The sequence below is a fragment of the Oncorhynchus keta genome, chromosome 28 (assembly GCF_023373465.1).
Source record: "Oncorhynchus keta strain PuntledgeMale-10-30-2019 chromosome 28, Oket_V2, whole genome shotgun sequence".
Classification (NCBI taxonomy): domain Eukaryota; kingdom Metazoa; phylum Chordata; class Actinopteri; order Salmoniformes; family Salmonidae; genus Oncorhynchus; species Oncorhynchus keta.
In genome coordinates this window covers 37910508-37929410 of record NC_068448.1, presented here as the reverse complement: position 1 = coordinate 37929410, position 18903 = coordinate 37910508, and the positions used below count along the sequence as shown (strand labels likewise).

Sequence of the window (18903 nt, the reverse complement as noted above, 5' to 3'; positions counted from 1 at the left end):
GGTTTTGAAAATACAAGGCTTTTAACTAAAAAGTCTAACTTGGTTCATTGCTGTTGTTGTTGCACCGAAGTCGATGTCTGTGAATTTTCCTTTTGTCTACCATTGTGCATGGCAGTTGAGAATGTGGGCTAACTTTGTTTTTCATGCTGTGTCAGTCAGTCAGTCAGTGTGCCAAAAGCTATTTTATTCCTCCTCTCCCTCTCTCCCCTTCAAGTGGAGCCACTTACTAATGCTTAGCATGTCTAAATGGAAAAGGTTGGGCTAAAGAAAGCTAAAGAAAGACAAATCTATGTCGGTGAAGTAGCTTTTGGTGCCTGCCACGTTACCAGTGTGTTGGACTCTGTTCAAATGCTGTCAAGACATAATGAAAAGTTCCCCATCTGTGTCCTGAGAACCCAAAAGTCGCATACCATTTTATCTTCTCATGGACTATAAATAGCTGCTGAACTCGATATTTGTAATGAACATTGATTTTAATGTAAAACATTACAAAACCTGTAAATATCATCAATTTGGTCATAGTCAGTATTTTCCCAAAAACTTTTGCGAGATTTAGGGAAGCTGTTACATTCCTAGATTAATTGGATATTTGAGGGTTGTATTTTGATTTCGATTATGCCATCTAACACGGGATGGTAAAATCTAGGGACAATTGTCATGCATGGAGAGAACTGCGCTGATTGCTCTCTATCCAACTGTGTGGCAGAATCAACAGGCAGTGAGACAGACCTGCCCACATGACGCAGTGCCTCAGACTTGTTTACATATCGTCGCTGTCTGATAACATTTTAGCCTTTTTAATTTGGTTATTTATTCAAAGCAGTATCCCCTTAATGTATGCTGACTCTAGGAAGAAAATGTATTCAAAATAGCTTCTAAAGTTTCATGTATTTTTGTTAATGGGATAATATGGTTGTTTTTTTAATTTCCTGAAAAGATGATGTTTTGGACATGAGGTTTTCGTCAGACAGCGACGATAAGACCATACTTGGCCCATAAGCCCATAAGTGATCACTTGAGTCTTTCACAGTTTTGGGCAAAATGAGAATTGAGACGATGTGCACTTGCATCCCAACTGCCACTTGTCAACATTCCAAAGCCATTTGTGAGCATCATGGGGCCATACTTGCAAACATGAGAAAAAATTGAAGTTTGTCAAAACGTTTAGTCTCAAAATGCGCATCAGCCAATTAAAATCGTAGACGTAATTGCACGTGATCAAATACTTACCCATGAAGCGTACTTAACAGAAGTCTAATGGTACATTCTGATAATCAAAGCAACTAGATCATGTGTGTTTGACTGACTAGTCAAATAGCTTTCTGTGTAGAGTGCTTAGCTCCACGTAATTGTCGCAGATTGTGGCAAGGGTTCGAATTTTACATGAGTTTTCCCCATTTGAAATGTAGAATTATTTTTATTGTTTTCGTGTGTTGAAATGCAGCAAAAACCTTGGAAATTATGAATACAATTAATTAGGGGTTTCTTGTTGGAGTCCCTCTTGCAGGCTGATTCACAGGCTATTGGCACTGCTAACTAAATGTGTTTGTTTATTATGGATCCCCATTAGCTGCTGCCAAGGCAGCAAGGCAGCTACCAAGGAAGGCAGCTCCTCTTCCTGGGGTCTGGTAAAATTAAGGCAGTTATACCATTTTAAAAACATTACAATACATTCATAACAGATTTCACAACACACTGTGTGCCCTCAGGCCCCTACTCCACTACCACATATCTACAACACAAAATATGTGTGTGTATGTTATCAAATGTATGTATGTATGTATGTATGTATGCATGGGTCTGTGCCTATGTTTGGGATGCTTCACAGTCCCTGCAGTTCCATAGTGTATTTCTACTGTTTGCATCGGTTACTTGATGTGGAATAGTGTTCCATGTAATAATGTGCGCCTCCCATAGTCTGTTGTGGACAGTGAAGAGACCTCTGGTGGCATGTCTTGTGGGGTATGCATGGGTGTCTGAGCTGTGTGCTAAGCTTTTAAACAGACTGCTCGGTGCTTTAAACATGTTAACACCGCTCACAAATACAAGTAGTGATGAAGTCTATCTCTCCTCCACTTTGAGCTAGGAGAGATTGACCTGCATATTATTAATGTTTGCTCTCTGTGTACATCCAAGAGCCAGCCGTGCTGCCCTGTTTAGAGCCAATTGCAATTTTCCTAAGTCCCTCTTTGTGGCACCTGACCACACAACTGAACAGTAGTCCAGGTGCGACAACTAGAGCCTGTAGGGACTGCCTTGTTGATAGTGCTGTTAAGAAGGTAGAGCAGTGCTTTTATTATGGACAGACTTCTCCCTATCTTAGCTACAATTGTATAAATATGTTTTTACCATGATAGTTTACAATCCAGAGTTACTCCAAGCAGTTTAGTCACCTCAACTTGCTCAATTTCCACATTATTTATTACAATATTTAGTTTAAGTTTAGGGTTTAGTGAATGATTTGTCCCAAATACAATGCTTTTAATTTTTGAAATATTTAGGACTAACTTATTCTTTGGCACCCATTCTGAAACTAACTGCAGTTCTTTAAGTGTAGCAGTCATTTCAGTCGCTGTAGTAGCTGACGTGTATAGTGTTGAGTCATCCGCATACATAGACACGCTGGCTTTACTCAAAAGTCGTTAGTAAAGATAGAAAAAAGTAAGGGGCCTAGACGGCTTCCCTGGGGAATTTCTGATTCTACCTGGATTATTTTGGAGAGGCTTCCATTAAAGAACACCCTCTGTGTTCTGTTAGACGGGTAACTCTTTATCCACAATATAGTAGGGGATGTAAAGCCATTACACACAGGTTTTTCCAGCAGCAGACTGATCAATAATGTCAAAAGCTGAACTGAAGTCAAACAAAACAGCCCCCACAATCTTTTTTTATCATCAATCTCTGCATCAGCCTATCAAATATCTTAGACTTTATATCCACCAACAAAATGCCATTTCTTAAAATAGGTCAACTTGGTCACCAAATTGCATAGATGTGTAGGCTACAGTTTACATGTACAATGTTTCATATGCATTTTTATAATCATCCACTTTGTCACGTGTTATTTGAATCGAGCATCGAGTACCAGCAGTGAACAGTGTTTTCTTTAACAAAAATGCTTTATGCAAGGGGGCTTGAACCCACGGTTAATGTGCACTTGTTTTAGTCAACCACTTTGACTCTAAAACCACAGTGAAACAGATGAGCAACAATGTGGGATTTTGTCATATATATGAAAATGTGCCTTTTTGAATTTTGTCAGGTCAACGAGGCATCATGCAATATTGGCACTCCGACACATGAGAAGGACCAAGCGGAACAAAAGTAAACCTTGAATTTGAAGGTTTAAAATAGCCCTCTGGTGGCCATGTTGACCTATTCTAAGAAATGCCATTGGTTGGTGGATATAAAGTCTTAAGATTTTTGATCGGCTGATGCAGGATTTGTTACAAGAAAATAATCACTGCCACCTGCTAAAGTTAGCATAGGGCTAAATGTGCCAGGTTATGTAATGGGAACAGCATTTAATCACATGCAACTACGTCGATGATTTTAATTGACTGATGCACATTTTTAAGACTGAGAGAAGGTTTAAACCTAAACTTTTCTAATGTTGGCAAGTATGGCCCCCTTGTGTCCCACCACAACCTGTTTTGTAACATGATTTACTATTAAGCACTGCTAGACAGCCTCTCACTCTGGTAATAGATAGTGAGAACGTTCAAAACAAAACGTCACCGAAGCTCTTTGCCACTCGTCAGTGACTTGATAAGTTGATTTAGTTAACGTGGCCTGCTGCTCAATGTGCCTGCTAGCTACTAGCTAGCTTCGTTGACAAACACAGATGGAACTTAGCTAGCTAGTGGTTTTGGGCGATGATAATGGTTTGATGGCACCGGAGAGGATGGCTGTCATTTCATGGGCTCTTAACAAACCTTGCTATTTTGTTCATTTTTTTCAAAACTTATTTTGTACATAAAGTTGCTGCTACCGTCTCTTATGACTGAAAAGAGCTTCCGGAAATCAGAACAGTGATTGAACTGGATGAAGAATTTCTCTGAGTAGGACGAGAGGGATTTACTCCAGACACCAGAACAGGCCCTCATTCCTGTCATTTGCAGGAGAAAGAGACAGAAAAGAGATCGGGATGCCTTGGAAGATCTGCCGACGAGTGGCTTATCTGCCCTAGCCATCCGTACTACTGGCCAACATACAATCCCTGGAAAATAAATTGGCTGAACTGAAAGGACGTATATCTAAAGAAGTCTCAAGGTTTTGCTCGCCTGAGGTAGAGCATCTCATGATAAGCTGTAGACCACACTATCAACGAAGAGTTTTTATCTGTATTTTTTTGTAGCGGTCTACATACCACCACAGACTGATGCTGGCACTAAAACTGCACCCAATGAGTTGTATACTGCCATAAGCAAAAATGCTCATCCAGAGGTGGCGCTCCTAGTGGCCGGGGACTTAAATGCAGGGAAACTTAAATCTGTTTTACATGTTAAATATGCAACCAGAGAGAGAGAAACTCTAGACAACCTTTACTCCACACACAGAGACGCGTACAAAGCTCTCCCTCGCCCACCATTTGGAAAATCTGACCATAATTCTATCCTCCTGATTCCTGTTTTCAAGCAAAAAGCAGGAAGCAGGAAGCACCAGTGACTCGGTCAATAAAGAAGTGGTCAGATGAAGCAGATGCTAAACTACAGGACTGTTTTGCTAGCACAGGCTGGAATATGTTCAGGGAGTCTTCTGATGGCATTGATGAGTACACCACATCAGTCACTGACTTCATAAATAAGTGCATCGACGACGTCGTCCCCACAGTGACTGTCCGTACAAACCCAACCAGAAGCCATGGATTACAGGCAACATCCGCACTGAGCTAAAGGGTAGAGCTGCCGCTTTCAAGGAGCAGGAAACCCGGAAGATTATAAGAAGCCCCACTATGCCCTCCGACGAACCATCAAACAGACAAAGTGTCGGATGTAGCAGGGCTTGCAAACTATCACAGACTACAAAGGGAAGCACAGCCGAGAGCTGCCCAGTGACACAAGCCTACCAGATGAGCTAAATTCCTTCTTTGCTCGCTTTGAGGCAATTAACATTGAAACATGCATGAGAGCACCAACTGATGATTGTGTGATCATGCTCTCCGCAGCCGATGTGAGTAAGACCTTTAAACAGGTCAACATTCACAAGGCCTCAGGGCCAGACGGGATTACCAGGACGTGTACTCTGCTGTCTTTACTGACATTTTCAACCTCTCCCTGTTTGAGTCTATAAACCAACATATTTCAAGCAGACCTCCATAGACCCTGCCCAAGATCACTAAGGTAACCTGCCTAAATTACTACCGACCCGTAGCACTCACGTCTGTAGCCATGAAGTGCTTTGAAAAGCCGTTCATGGCTCACATCAACACCATTAGCCCAGAAACCCTAGACCCACTCCAATTTGCATACCACCCCAACAGATCCACAGATGACGCAATCTCTATTGCCCTCCACACTGCCCTTTCACACCTGGAACACCTATGTGAGAATGCTATTCTTTGACTACAGCTCAGCGTTCAACACCATAGTGCCCTCAAAGCTCATCACAAAGCTAAGGACCCTGGGTCTAAACACCTCCCTCTGCAACTGGATCCTGGACTTCCTGATGGGCCGCCCCCAGGTGGTAAGGGTAGGTAACAACACATCCGCCATACCGATCCTTTACATGGGGGACCCTCAGGGGTGCGTGCTCAGTCCCCTCCTGTACTCCCTGTTCAATCATTTAACATTACATTTACATTTAAGTCATTTAGCAGACGCTCTTATCCAGAGCGACTTACAAATTGGTGCATTCACCTTATGACATCCAGTGGAACAGTCACTTTACAATAGTGCATCTAAATCTTAAAGACAACCTAGGTATTCCTTAAAGAGGTGGGGTTTCAGGTGTCTCCGGAAGGTGGTGATTGACAATTTGTCAATCATGACTGGTCATGACAACAACCTCTCCCTCAATGACAAGACAAAGGAGATGATTGTGGACTACAGGAAAAGGAGGACCAAGTGCCCCCATTCTCATCTATGAGGCTGTTGTGTAGCAGGTTGAGAGCTTCAAGTTCCTTGGTGTCCACATCTGAAATGAACATGGTCCAGGCACGCCAAGACAGTTGTGAAGAGGGCATGAGAGAACCTATTCCTCCTCAGGAGACTGAAAAGATTTGTCATGGGTCCTCAGATCCTCAAAGGGTTCGACAGCTGCACCACTGAGAGCATCCTGACTCATTGCATCACTGCATGGTATGGCAACTGCTTGGCCTCCGACCGCAAGGCACTACAGAGGGTGGCGCGTACGGCCCAGTACATCACTGGGGCCAAGCTTCCTGCCATCCAGGACCACTATACCAGGCGGTGTCAGAGGAAGGCCGTAAAATTGTCAGACTTGTCAGCCACCCCAGTCATAGACTGTTCTCTCTGCTACCGCGTGGAAAGCGGTACCGGAGCGCTAAAGTCTAGGTCCAGGAGGCTTCTAAACAGCTTCTACCCCCAAGCCAGAAGTCTACTGAACATGTAATCAATGGCTACCCGGACTACTTGCATTGCTCCCCCTCCCTGTTACACTGCTGCTACGCTCTGTTATGCATAAATCACTTTAATAACTCTACCCACGTGTATATATTACCTCAATTACCTTGAAGCCGGTGCCCCCGCACATTGACTCTGTGATTATAGCCTCGCTATTGTTATTTTACTGCTGCTCTTTAATTATTTGTTACTTTTTTTTATTAGGTATTTTTCTAAACTGCATTGTTGATTTAAGGGCTTGTAAGCATTTCACTAAGGTGTTGAATTCGGCACGTGACAAATCAAATTTGATTTGATGAACAGCATGTAGCTTGTGCATTATTTACGATAGTTTTACAGCTTGCCGATGAAGTTGTAGACATGTTCTCAGAAATCAGTCCTGAGTGCAGCTACTTGAAAGTACTACACCAAGCACCTTACCAATATGTACATTTGTGTGACTAAGACCACCCCTGCAAAAAAAAAAACATTTATAAAAATTAATATAGCGAACATAACACACCCACATCGAGCCAGGCCTTGTTTTGTTAAGTTGCTAATTCTATGATTGATTCTGAACAAACTGTACTTCCCAGTTACAGAAGTGAGTGTCAAGATTCCAAGAATGCTAGATCTTTACAGCACACTCCGCAAACATTCAATGGATCTCTCCCAAGAGAGGAAAAACGTGGCTGGTTAAATGTCCTTTTTAGGTGGGAGTAGTAAGCCCACAAAAGTGTTCGGTCAGAAATGTCTTTTAGACCTTGAGCAAGACAACTGTATACAAACATTCTCAGTGAAAGTTGAGCTTATCCACACTCTTTTAATTTTCCTTAGGATGCCATTGGAATGGTGCATATCAAAGGCTACATGTACAAGTGGATAATGCAAGACTTGGGTGAGATGTACTCATTTTTTTTATTTTTTATCTTCGGTTTTAGACATATCTCATTTGTTTGTATTGGATGCTCTCCATCTCACCCATGCCCAGATTGCAGGTTCGTTTAAACAGAACATTGTTAAAATCCCCTAAATAAAAAGCAGTGCTGTCTTGATCCACTGTTTATTTCTCTGTATTTGAAAACATAAACAGGAGAGCAATTTAACTGCCCTGCAGATAATAGTTTTGGGGTTATGATAAGAAGTACTAATATTTTTCAAGTATTTTAAATCTGATTCTTCCAAAACCATTGCTAAGGGTAAGTCAAGATAATTGATCAAATATTGCAAACATACTTTAAAGTGCAAAAAAACGACGTTAACATGTTAATAGGTTTTGTTTAAAGATGTGTTTACAGAGTTCAGGTTTGTCAGGAATTGAGAGGAGAGGGCATGTCAACACCGTATAAAATGTATCTTTATACTCTGCTGTACCACAGTCTCACAATTACTTTAAATACCTTTCGTATTTTGCTTAAATGCTACATGACTGTTTCCCACTGGACAAAGCTATCAGTTTCTTCCAAGGGACAGCACGTTCTGACGGAAGTGGAATATTTACATACTTGAGAAATACTCAAGGGAAGGGGATATTCCTGTCTGAATTGACCCTTTCATCTCCCTCCCACAGAGAAATATATTCTCAGAGGAGATGAGACCTATGCAGTTCTGCACCGTCTGGCCAGCCATGGCAAGAAGCTCTTCCTTATAACCAACAGCCCATTTAGCTTTGTGTAAGTGTCACCATCAACCAAATCAAACTGACAGTTAAATAAATCAGAGATATACAGTACCAGTCAAAAGTATGGATACAGATACTAATTCAAGGGTTTCTTTATTTTCTACATTGTACAAAAATAGTGAAGACATTAGAACTAGGAAATAACACATATGAAATCATGTAGTAACCAAAAGGTTTTTCAGCAAAAATGTTAGATTTTCAAAGTAGCCACCCTTTGCATTGATGACAGCTTTTCTCTTGGCATTTTCTCAACCAGCTTCACATGGAAAGCTTTTCCAACAGCCTTGAAGGAGTTCCCACATATCCTGAGCATTTGTTGGCTGCTTTTCCTTCACTCTGCGGTCCAACTCATCCCAAACCATCTCAATTGGGTTGTGGTCAGGTGATTGTGGAGGACAGGTCATCTGATGCAGTACTCATCACTCTCGTTCTTGGTCAAATAGCCCTTACACAGCCTGGAGGTGTGTTGGGTCATTGTCCTGTTGAAAAACAAAGCACAAACTAGATGGGGATGGCATTCTAAATAAATGGTGTTCTAAATAAATCACTGACCGTATCACCAGCAAAGCACCATTACCACCACCTCCATGCTTCACGGTGGGAACCACACATGCAGAGATCATCCGTTCACCTACTCTGCGTCTCACAAAGACACCGTGGTTGGAACCAAAAATCTCAAATTTGGACACATCAGACCAAAGGACAGATTTCCACCGGTCTAATGTCCATTGCTCATGTTTCTTGGCCAAATCAAGTCTCTTCTTCTTATTGGTGTTCTTTAGCAGTGGTTTCTTTGCCGCAATTAGACTGAAGGCCTGATTCACGAAGTCCCCTCAACAGTTGATGTTGAGATGTGTCTGTTACCTGAACTCTGAAGCATTTATTTGGGCTGCAATTTCTGAGGCTGGTAACTCTAATGAACTTATCCACTTAAATCTGGATCTTCCTTTCCTGTGGCGGTCCTCATGAGAGCCAGTTTCATCATAGCGCTTGGTGGCTATCTTCTGTATACCACCCCTACCTTGTCACAATACAACTGATTGTCTCAAAAGCATTAAGAAGGAAAGAAATTCCACAAATGAACTTTTAAGGCACACCTGTTAATTGAAATGCATTCCAGGTAACTACCTAATGAAGCTGGTTGAGAGAATACCAAGAGTGTACAAAGCTGTCATCAAGGCAAAGGGTGCCTACTTTGAAGAATCTCAAATATAAAATATATTCTGATTTGTTTAACACTTTTTTTGGTTACTTCATAGTTTTGATGTCTTCACTATTATTCTACAATATAGAAAATAGTAAAAATGAAGAAAAACCCTTGAATGAGTAGGTGTGTCCAAACTTTTGACTGGTGCTGTACATTCAGGCAAAGGCGGCGGTGTGCTGTTTCAAGTTGTTTGGGGATGCGCATGTTCACCATAAAAATGCACCATTATAATAAATTATTCCATGCATCCTCACATTTGCAGACTTATGTAAGAGAGCCTACTATTCGTAATGTGATGAGTAGATTGGATAGTCATAATTTAGGCTAATGATATAACTCGATCACTGTTCGCAGAAAATACTGTTCAATGCAAGGCTGAGCGCGTTGTAGAGTAGATCTATGCTATTGTAGATTATCCTTTCTTTGCACGGGAAGAATTTGGCCTTTTTTTATAAACATATTCCATGCAATCCTACTACACTTTATATGACTAGATGCATTAGCAGAATGTTTTCATCATCAACTTAGTGTAGCCTGCTCTGCTGACAAACAGATCAATTAAAACAACATTGCTTGATCCATAGAATAGGCCTATGAGACTGGGAGACACAAATACAATATGATGTCCATCTAACTTGGAGGAGGAAATTATTGTCCAAAAACAAACTCATGTGGCACTGATCCAACTGATAGAGTGAATATGCACACTCACTGGGGATATGGCCTGTGCTCTCTTCTGGTGCCAATAAAATAGGCTATACTGGTCGCTCAATTTAGTTGAGAATTTTGATAACTAAAAGACAATGAGGATTTTTATTGTCTTATCTTTACAGCAATATAGCCATTTGCCTTCCAAAGTATGTTTTCTCACGGTTGTATTTTGAAATATTGCGATATGCCTGGCTGGGGCTCTCTACCTCTCACTGACAGTTGTAACTCGACAATCATTTATTTGGTATTTGCCGCGCACGCTGCCCAAATTGCGGGCCCTTACGACTTTAGGCAATGTGATTTAAACAATGCACAGCTTATTAATTTTATTTTAAAGACTAATGTTCCTCTGTGGCCAAATCATGCTTTCTGGTGTAGTAGCCTATTTTGAATTATTTTATTTATTTCTGAATACACAGGAGTAGGTTAATTAGGATATATAAATTTGGAAATTTTAATTCAATTGACTTTCGGGGGAAGCTTTGCTTTTATTTGTAAAAATTGTTAACCTTATAGATGTGCCATCTGTGGGCACGTTCAGCTCTCAACAGTAACTGTACATTTCGTGGTTGTTCACTAACCAGCTGTTTTCCGATTTTATTTAGAGACAAAGGGATGAAATACATGGTAGGAAAGGACTGGAGGGACTTTTTTGATGTTGTCATTGTTCAAGCTGACAAACCACACTTCTTCAACAACTGTGGCAAGTAAGTCTGAGACTCTATATCTTTATACTCCCAACCAAGAAGTGTCTAAATTCTATAACCTTGGTCTATGAGAGAAAATGAGAGCATTCTACACACTGTTCAGGTCATTGTGTGACCTGATCATATTTTCTACTTGCAGACCTTTCAGACGTTTGGATGGCAACGGGGACCTTCAGTGGGACAAGATCAAGAGCTTGGATAAGGGCCAGATCTACAAACAGGTAGGAGCGGAGACATTACCCAGAAATATTACTTTATACAGTGCATTCAGACCTCTTGACCTTTTCTACATTTTGTTACGTTACAGCCTTATTCTAAAATGAATTAAATCAATTTTTCCCCCTCAATCTACACACACTACCACATAATGATAAAGCAAACATTTGATTTTAGCAAATATATGAAGGAAAACCCCCCTGAAATATCAGGTATGATGCTACAAGCTTGGCACATCTGTATTTGGGAAGTTTCTCCCATTCTCTGCAGATCCTTCAAGCTCTGTTAGGTTGGATGGGGAGTGTCGCTGCACAGCTGTTTTATCATCTCTCCAGAGATGTTCCATCAAGTCCGGACTCTGGCTGGGCCACTCAAAGACATTCAGAGACTTGACCCGAAGCCACTCCTGCGTTGTCTTGGCTGTGTGCTTAGGGTCGTTGTCCTATTGGAAGGTGAACCTTGGTCCCAGTCTGAGGTCCTGAGCGCTCTGTAGCAGGTTTTCATCAAGGATCTCTCTGTACATTGCTCCGTTCATCTTTCCCTCGATCCTAAATAGTCTCCTAGTCTCTGCCGCTGAAAAACCTCCCCACAGCATGATGCTGCCACCACCATGCTTCACCATAGGGATAGTGCCAGGTTTCCTCCAGATGTGACACTCTGTCAGAGTGACCATCGGTGTCTTGGTCACCTCCCTGATCAAGGCCCTTCTCCCCTGGTTCCTCAGTTTGGCCGGGCGCCCACCTTTCGGAAGAGTCTTGGTGGTCCCAAACACCTTCCATTTAAGAATGATGGAGGCAACTGTTCTTGGGGACCTTCAATGCTGCAGAAATATTTTGGTACCCTTCCCCAGATCTGTGCCTCAACACAATCCTGTTCCGGAGCTTTACGGACAATTCCTTCGACCCCATGGCTTGGTTTTAGCTCTGACATACACTTGTCACCTTTGGGACCTTTTATATAGACAGGTGTGTGCCTTTCCAAATCATGTCCAATCAATTGAACTTACCACAGGTGGACTCCAATCAAGTAGAAACGGCTCAAGGATGATCAATGGAAACAGGAGTTCAATTTCAAGTCTCATAGCAACGAGTCTGAATAATTACTGCATGTAATAAGGTATGTTTTTTTTTATTTTTATACATTTGCAAAATTTTCTAAACTTGTTTTCACTTTGTTGTGGGGTCGTGTGTGTAGATGGATGAGGAAAAAAACTAATTTTAGAATAAGTCTGTAATGTAACAAAATGTGGAAAAAGTAATGGGGTCTAAATACTTTCAAATCCGCTGTATATATACGCAAAATGATACGTGAGAGTGTAGGCCAAAGTTCTATGCCAGCATGTAAATTATGAACTTGTCCGTTTTGAATTGCAAAGTGACTAACTCAGTTGCAGGACTTACCAGCACTTGCGTTCCAGGTAGTGGTCATTTGTGAGATTCACAATGTCAATGTCGCATTTGATCCTTTTACTGTAATTAATGACATGATTGGAATGGCATTACATTTTTTACATTTGAGTCATTTGGCTGATGGTCTTATCCATTGCAACTTACAGTACATTTACGTACTTTTGCGCACGGGTCCCCCACGGGAATCGAACCCACAACCTTGGTGTTGCAATACTTTGATGTGTGGAACATTAGTCCAAGTTACTATTTAATCAACCTGAATCAAATGTCCCTAGTCTGAGTAATGCTGGTCATACAAAGATGGCCTTTGAAGTCTACGCAAAGATGTTAGTCTTGTCCTTGAAGTTAGTTCCCTGTTGTAGCTGAAAATGGATTGGGTTTAGTGAAAAGTGGATTATATTTTGATGCTGTGACATGTATTGCCTCTAGGGTTGCAAATGGAGGGTATATTACTGGACAATAACAACGTTTACATGTAAACTACCAGAATCTGGGTGACTTTAAAGTTGTATTTGTATTTTATCAGATTATATCTTGTGTGGCCTTTTTGGGTACTTCAGATTACTGTAATTATCTCTGGCCCTCTGTGTGGTCTTGTCACATGCAAATATAAAATAATCCAAATAAGATGATTTTTTTATCTAAACATTTGAATGACAAAACTGTAAAGCATTATCCTAAATATAAACTATCAACTTGGTGAATACCATTGGTGTTTTAATATGAGTGTTTCAGCATGAAATATCCTTTAATTTTTTTATTTTACTATGTCAATATGTCTTTGTTGTAAATGTATTTTTCACCAAAATGGTGGCAGTTGGGAAAAAAGTAAAGTTCCTCTTGAACCATATGGTCTATCCACTAGAAACACATGGGCAAAGATTTAAATGTTTTCATTATATGAATACATTTTTTTGTTATTCAAGTGTAAATAAGAAGGTTGACGACATCCGATCCTCGTTTGCTAAGTCAAACGACACCGCTGGTTCTGCTCACACTGCCCTACCCTGTGCTCTGACCTCTTTCTCCCCTCTCTCTCCAGATGAAATCTCGCGTCTTGTGACGGCCGGCCGCCCAACAACCTGCCCGCTCGACCCTATCCCCTCCTCTCTTCTCCAGACCATTTCCGGAGACCTTCTCCCTTACCTCACCTCGCTCATCAACTCATCCCTGACCGCTGGCTACGTCCCTTCCGTCTTCAAGAGAGCGAGAGTTGCACCCCTTCTGAAAAAACCTACACTCGATCCCTCCGATGTCAACAACTACAGACCAGTATCCCTTCTTTCTTTTCTCTCAAAACTCTTGAACGTGCCGTCCTTGGCCAGCTCTCCCGCTATCTCTCTCAGAATGACCTTCTTGATCCAAATCAGTCAGGTTTCAAGACTAGTCATTCAACTGAGACTGCTCTTCTCTGTATCACGGAGGCGCTCCGCACTGCTAAAGCTAACTCTCTCTCCTCTGCTCTCATCCTTCTAGACCTATCGGCTGCCTTCGATACTGTGAACCATCAGATCCTCCTCTCCACCCTCTCAGAGTTGGGCATCTCCGGCGCGGCCCACGCTTGGATTGCGTCCTACCTGACAGGTCGCTCCTACCAGGTGGCGTGGCGAGAATCTGTCTCCTCACCACGCGCTCTCACCACTGGTGTCCCCAGGGCTCTGTTCTAGGCCCTCTCCTATTTTCGCTATACACCAAGTCACTTGGCTCTGTCATAACCTCACAAGGTCTCTCCTATCATTGCTATGCAGACGACACACAATTAATCTTCTCCTTTCCCCCTTCTGATGACCAGGTGGCGAATCGCATCTCTGCATGTCTGGCAGACATATCAGTGTGGATGACGGATCACCACCTCAAGCTGAACCTCGGCAAGACGGAGCTGCTCTTCCTCCCGGGGAAGGACTGCCCGCTCCATGATCTCGCCATCACGGTTGACAACTCCATTGTGTCCTCCTCCCAGAGCGCTGGAACCTTGGCGTGATCCTGGACAACACCCTGTCTTTCAACTAACATCAAGGTGGTGGCCCGTTCCTGTAGGTTCATGCTCTACAACATCCGCAGTTCCCTGCCTCACACAGGAAGTCCTAATCCAGGCACTTGTCATCTCCCATCTGGATTACTGCAACTCGCTGTTGGCTGGGCTCCCTGCCTGTGCCATTAAACCCCTACAACTCATCCAGAACGCCGCAGCCCGTCTGGTGTTCAACCTTCCCAAGTTCTCTCACGTCACCCCGCTCCTCCGCTCTCTCCACTGGCTTCCAGTTGAAGCTCGCATCCGCTACAAGACCATGGTGCTTGCCTTGTGAGGGGAACGGCACCTCAGTACCTCCAGGCTTTGATCAGGCCCTACACCCAAACAAGGGCACTGCGTTCATCCACCTCTGGCCTGCTCGCCTCCCTACCACTGAGGAAGTACAGTTCCCGCTCAGCCCAGTCAAAACTGTTCGCTGCTCTGGCTCCCCAATGGTGGAACACACTCCCTCACGACGCCAGAACAGCGGAGTCAATCACCACCTTCCGGAGACACCTGAAACCCCACCTCTTTAAGGAATACCTAGGATAGGATAAAGTAATCCTTCTCACCCCCTTAAAAGATTTAGATGCACTATTGTAAAGTGGCTGTTCCACTGGATGTCATAAGGTGAATGCACCAATTTGTAAGTCGCTCTGGATAAGAGCGTCTGCTAAATGACTTAAATGTAAATGTAAATGTAAATGACTGAAGTGACCATAAATTGACATAGAGTACCTGTTAATTCTGTTAACTTTGGGAAATTACCAGTAGCTTTGCCCCTAATTGCCACAGTAGGACATGGTAAACATGCAGTACTTTTCCGCTCTCCCTAAGAGCACTGCCAACATCATTGGCAGATTGACCCACAGTCAAGGCCAATAGTTGTCTGCTGCTAAGGCATCAGCAGAATTAGGTGGAAGATCACATCTTTATATTAATTGTCATTAGTCATGTTATAGTTCTGTCAATCCATAGTCCTTTTTTTTGCCTTATTTCCTCCTGCTTTTACTTCAATCATTACAACTTAAAGGCCCAGTGTAGTCAAATGTGTGTTTTCATATACACTGAGTGTACAAAACATTTTAAGGACACCTTCCTAATATTGAGTTCCACCCTTTTGCCCTCAGAACAGCCTCATTTTGTCTGGGCATGGAGTCTACAAGGTGTTGAAAGCGTTCCACAGGGATACTGGCCCATATTGACTGCAATGCTTCCCACAGTTGTGTCAAATTGGCTGGATGTCTTTTGGGTGGTGGACCATTCTTGATACACACAAAACTGTTAATTATGAATAACACAGCACAAACCAGTGCACCTGGCACCAACTACCATACCCCGTTCAAAGGCACTTAAATCTTTTGTCTTGCCCATTCACCCACTGAATGGCACACATACACAATCCATGTCTCAGTTGTCTCAAGGATTGACAATCCTTCTTTAACCTGTCTCTTCCCCTTAATCTACACTGATAGAAGCTGATTTAACAAGGGATCATAGCTTTCACCTGGTCAGTCTGTCATCGATAGAGAAGGTGTCCTTAATGTTTTTTGCACTCAGTGTATATGTCCACACTATGAGATTGGAATAATATTATGATAATGCCCTTTTAGTGTAAGAGCTGCCTGAAAAGATCACCTGAAATGTTTGCCTGTTTTTGGTGGGATGGGGTTTTGGCCTGCCTGGTAGGCAAGGCCATTAAATTAGTTCGTAGACCAATTAGAAAGTGTTCCAAACCTTTCTGCCAATACGTTAAAAAAAATATTGTTTTCCCCTCCCCACTCAGGACTGTCTCAGTGGTCAATCTAAATTCTTGCTTGAGAAATTGCTGTTTGCTAAAAAGCTTTTTTTTATATATATATATATTTTTTTTATCATTTTTATTTTAACAATCACAGAAAGGTACTTAATTGTTACCCAGAAACTATTTGATTTTGAGATCAAAATGGCTGCATTGGACCTTTTAATCATCTTTCCTAGTGACATTCATTATGCTGTCTCCTTGTTGTAGGGCAACCTGTTTGACTTTCTCAGGCTCACAGGATGGAGGGGATCCAAGGTGCTCTACTTTGGAGATCATCTGTACAGTGACTTGGCAGTGAGTCATACTCTATTATGTCAGAATTTTTGGTTACTGATACAGGCAGTGTAAATGTGATTTCAGAACACAAGAAATGCACACATGACTTGATTGTGTGTCAAGGACTGTGCCTCACATTGTTGTGCTTACAATGTAATAACTTGTGGCATGCTGTGGCTAATCGTTGTGCTGGGCTGACTGCTCATGCTGTCCTGCAGGACCTGATGCTGCGTCACGGCTGGCGGACAGGGGCCATAGTACCAGAGCTGGAGGTGGAGACCAGGGTGGTGAATACGGAGCAGTATGCACAAAGCCTCACCTGGCTGCAGGCACTCACCGGTCTACTGGAACGCATGCAGGTACACTATTGGGCATTTTACCACATAGAACTCAGCAAACTGTGAGATCAAAGCAATGGGTTAAGTTACGTCTTGCATTTACCATGACGGGTCCCTTGCCTTTATGGGATGTTTTCCCAATCAATTGTACCCACGCAAAAAACATGACTACAACAAGCTAATATTATGATTTTGCTACCCATCAGCCATGCAATTGAGAATGGAGACACTTGACACCATGTTTTTCTTGAATGTTGAGATGAAGGTATTCAAGTGAAACATTTTTTATTGAACCTGTGCAGGTGCATCGAGATCCAAAGTCAAAGGAAGTTCTACAGGATTGGTTGAAGGAAAGAGAAGAGCTTCGGTGAGTCTAGTTATAGTAGATAAATTGTACTTAATTTATCAAAACCGTCGGACAGCTAGTCAGACCTTAAGGATTCTGTGTAATTTTGACTTGGCAAGCTTCGTACAGACCTATGAGCTTCCTTCGGCCCTTTCTTTCATTTTCCCCCTCAGAGCTGTGACCAAGAACCTGTTCAACCCTCACTTTGGCAGCATTTTCCGCACCTGCCACAACCCCACCTTCTTCTCCCGTCGCCTGTGTCGCTTCTCTGACCTCTACATGGCATCCATCAGCTGTCTGCTCAACTACGACCTCTCCTACACCTTCTACCCTCGTCGCACCCCCCTGCAGCACGAGGCGCCCCTGTGGATGGACCAGCTTTGCACTGGCTGCATGAAGACTCCCTTTCTGGAGGAGATGGCTCACATCCGCTGAGGGCCGCTCCAAGGTTTCACAAACCTCAAACTTGATATAGAGGCAGGAACTGAAGCTATGCAGGGAGTAAGGAGAATTGGGGCATGGTGCACAGATCATGAGTGCCACCTCCTGAGTGGTTGTATGCCAGTAGGTAAAGTGAAAAGGAAGGGAAAAGGGGATACCTAGTCAGTCACACAACTGAATGCATTCAACCGAAATGTGTCTTCCGTATTTAACCCAACCCCTCTGAACCAGCATACACTAATAGTAAACTATCTGGCTATTCGAGTTACCCAACATCACTTGGTTGGCAAGAACATTTAAAGGGTTAAGCCTTTCGTTACTTCTTAGGTTAGTTAAGTTGAGGTTGCAACTTGTAATTAAAAACCAAAACGATTTGAACAATAACTGTTTGTACATGGTGCGGATATCTGTTACTTGATAACTCTTCTTTTTTTTTTTTGCTCTCATTTTAACCATGTAGCCTCTTCACTGTAACAGACTGATTTAATGACCTCATTAGTTTGAGTTATGAGTAATGGATCTTCAGTTTATTGGTGTATAGTCTTGGCTGTTACTGTATTTGAGTACGACCATTCACATTGTAGTATGGTTCAGGGCAAGCTAAGTTGTTGCAGTCACTAGAAATCTATTTTGGGTCAATCTTGAATCGGTGGCACTTTTGCAACCACGAGTTAATACTTTTAAAATGGCAAATAGTTACACATCATACATGTTTTTGTTTGTCAATAATACAATATAGGCTAATGCAAGTCGTTTATACTGCAAAACTTTTAAGTCTCAAATTAAATATCACATCCTTTGTTGCTCAAAAGCTTAATTATCCATTTGTGTCACTTCAAAGTAATAAATGAGTCAAGAGTACCAAATATGACTGCTGAAACAACAATACAAATAGGGTATCTCCCTCTCATAAATGAGAGTTAAGTTATATGATATAAAAGTGTAATTTAGCTGACAAATATGTGGTAATGGTTTATATATTTGCTCCTGGCTGTCAGTCTGTCTCTGTGGGACAGCCAGTGGCGACCCGTCATTCAAGGCAGGTGAGAGCCCTACCTGTTTAAGCCCCACTCTTTTAGCCTGTTTTGCATGTAATTACGTGTCACCTATCACTTTGCAAACATTGTAAAAAAAAAATATATATATATATATATATAATCATTGAGTTAATAAAGCTGCATACAAACATGGTC

General features: G+C 42.2%; 1 protein-coding gene across 1 annotated transcript in view; it reads left to right on the top strand.

Annotated features, from left to right (window-relative positions):
* LOC118361261 (5'-nucleotidase domain-containing protein 2-like) overlaps positions 1–18903 on the top strand; it is a 21322-nt gene extending 2419 nt beyond the window's left edge. Inside the window, exons 7-14 of the mRNA XM_035741053.2 lie at positions 7401–7461; positions 8134–8236; positions 10768–10869; positions 11009–11090; positions 16517–16603; positions 16804–16944; positions 17226–17290; positions 17443–18903. Of these exons, the coding sequence (XP_035596946.1) occupies positions 7401–7461; positions 8134–8236; positions 10768–10869; positions 11009–11090; positions 16517–16603; positions 16804–16944; positions 17226–17290; positions 17443–17704 (903 nt within the window). The 3' untranslated portion in view covers positions 17705–18903. The remainder of the gene's footprint in view (positions 1–7400; positions 7462–8133; positions 8237–10767; positions 10870–11008; positions 11091–16516; positions 16604–16803; positions 16945–17225; positions 17291–17442) is intronic.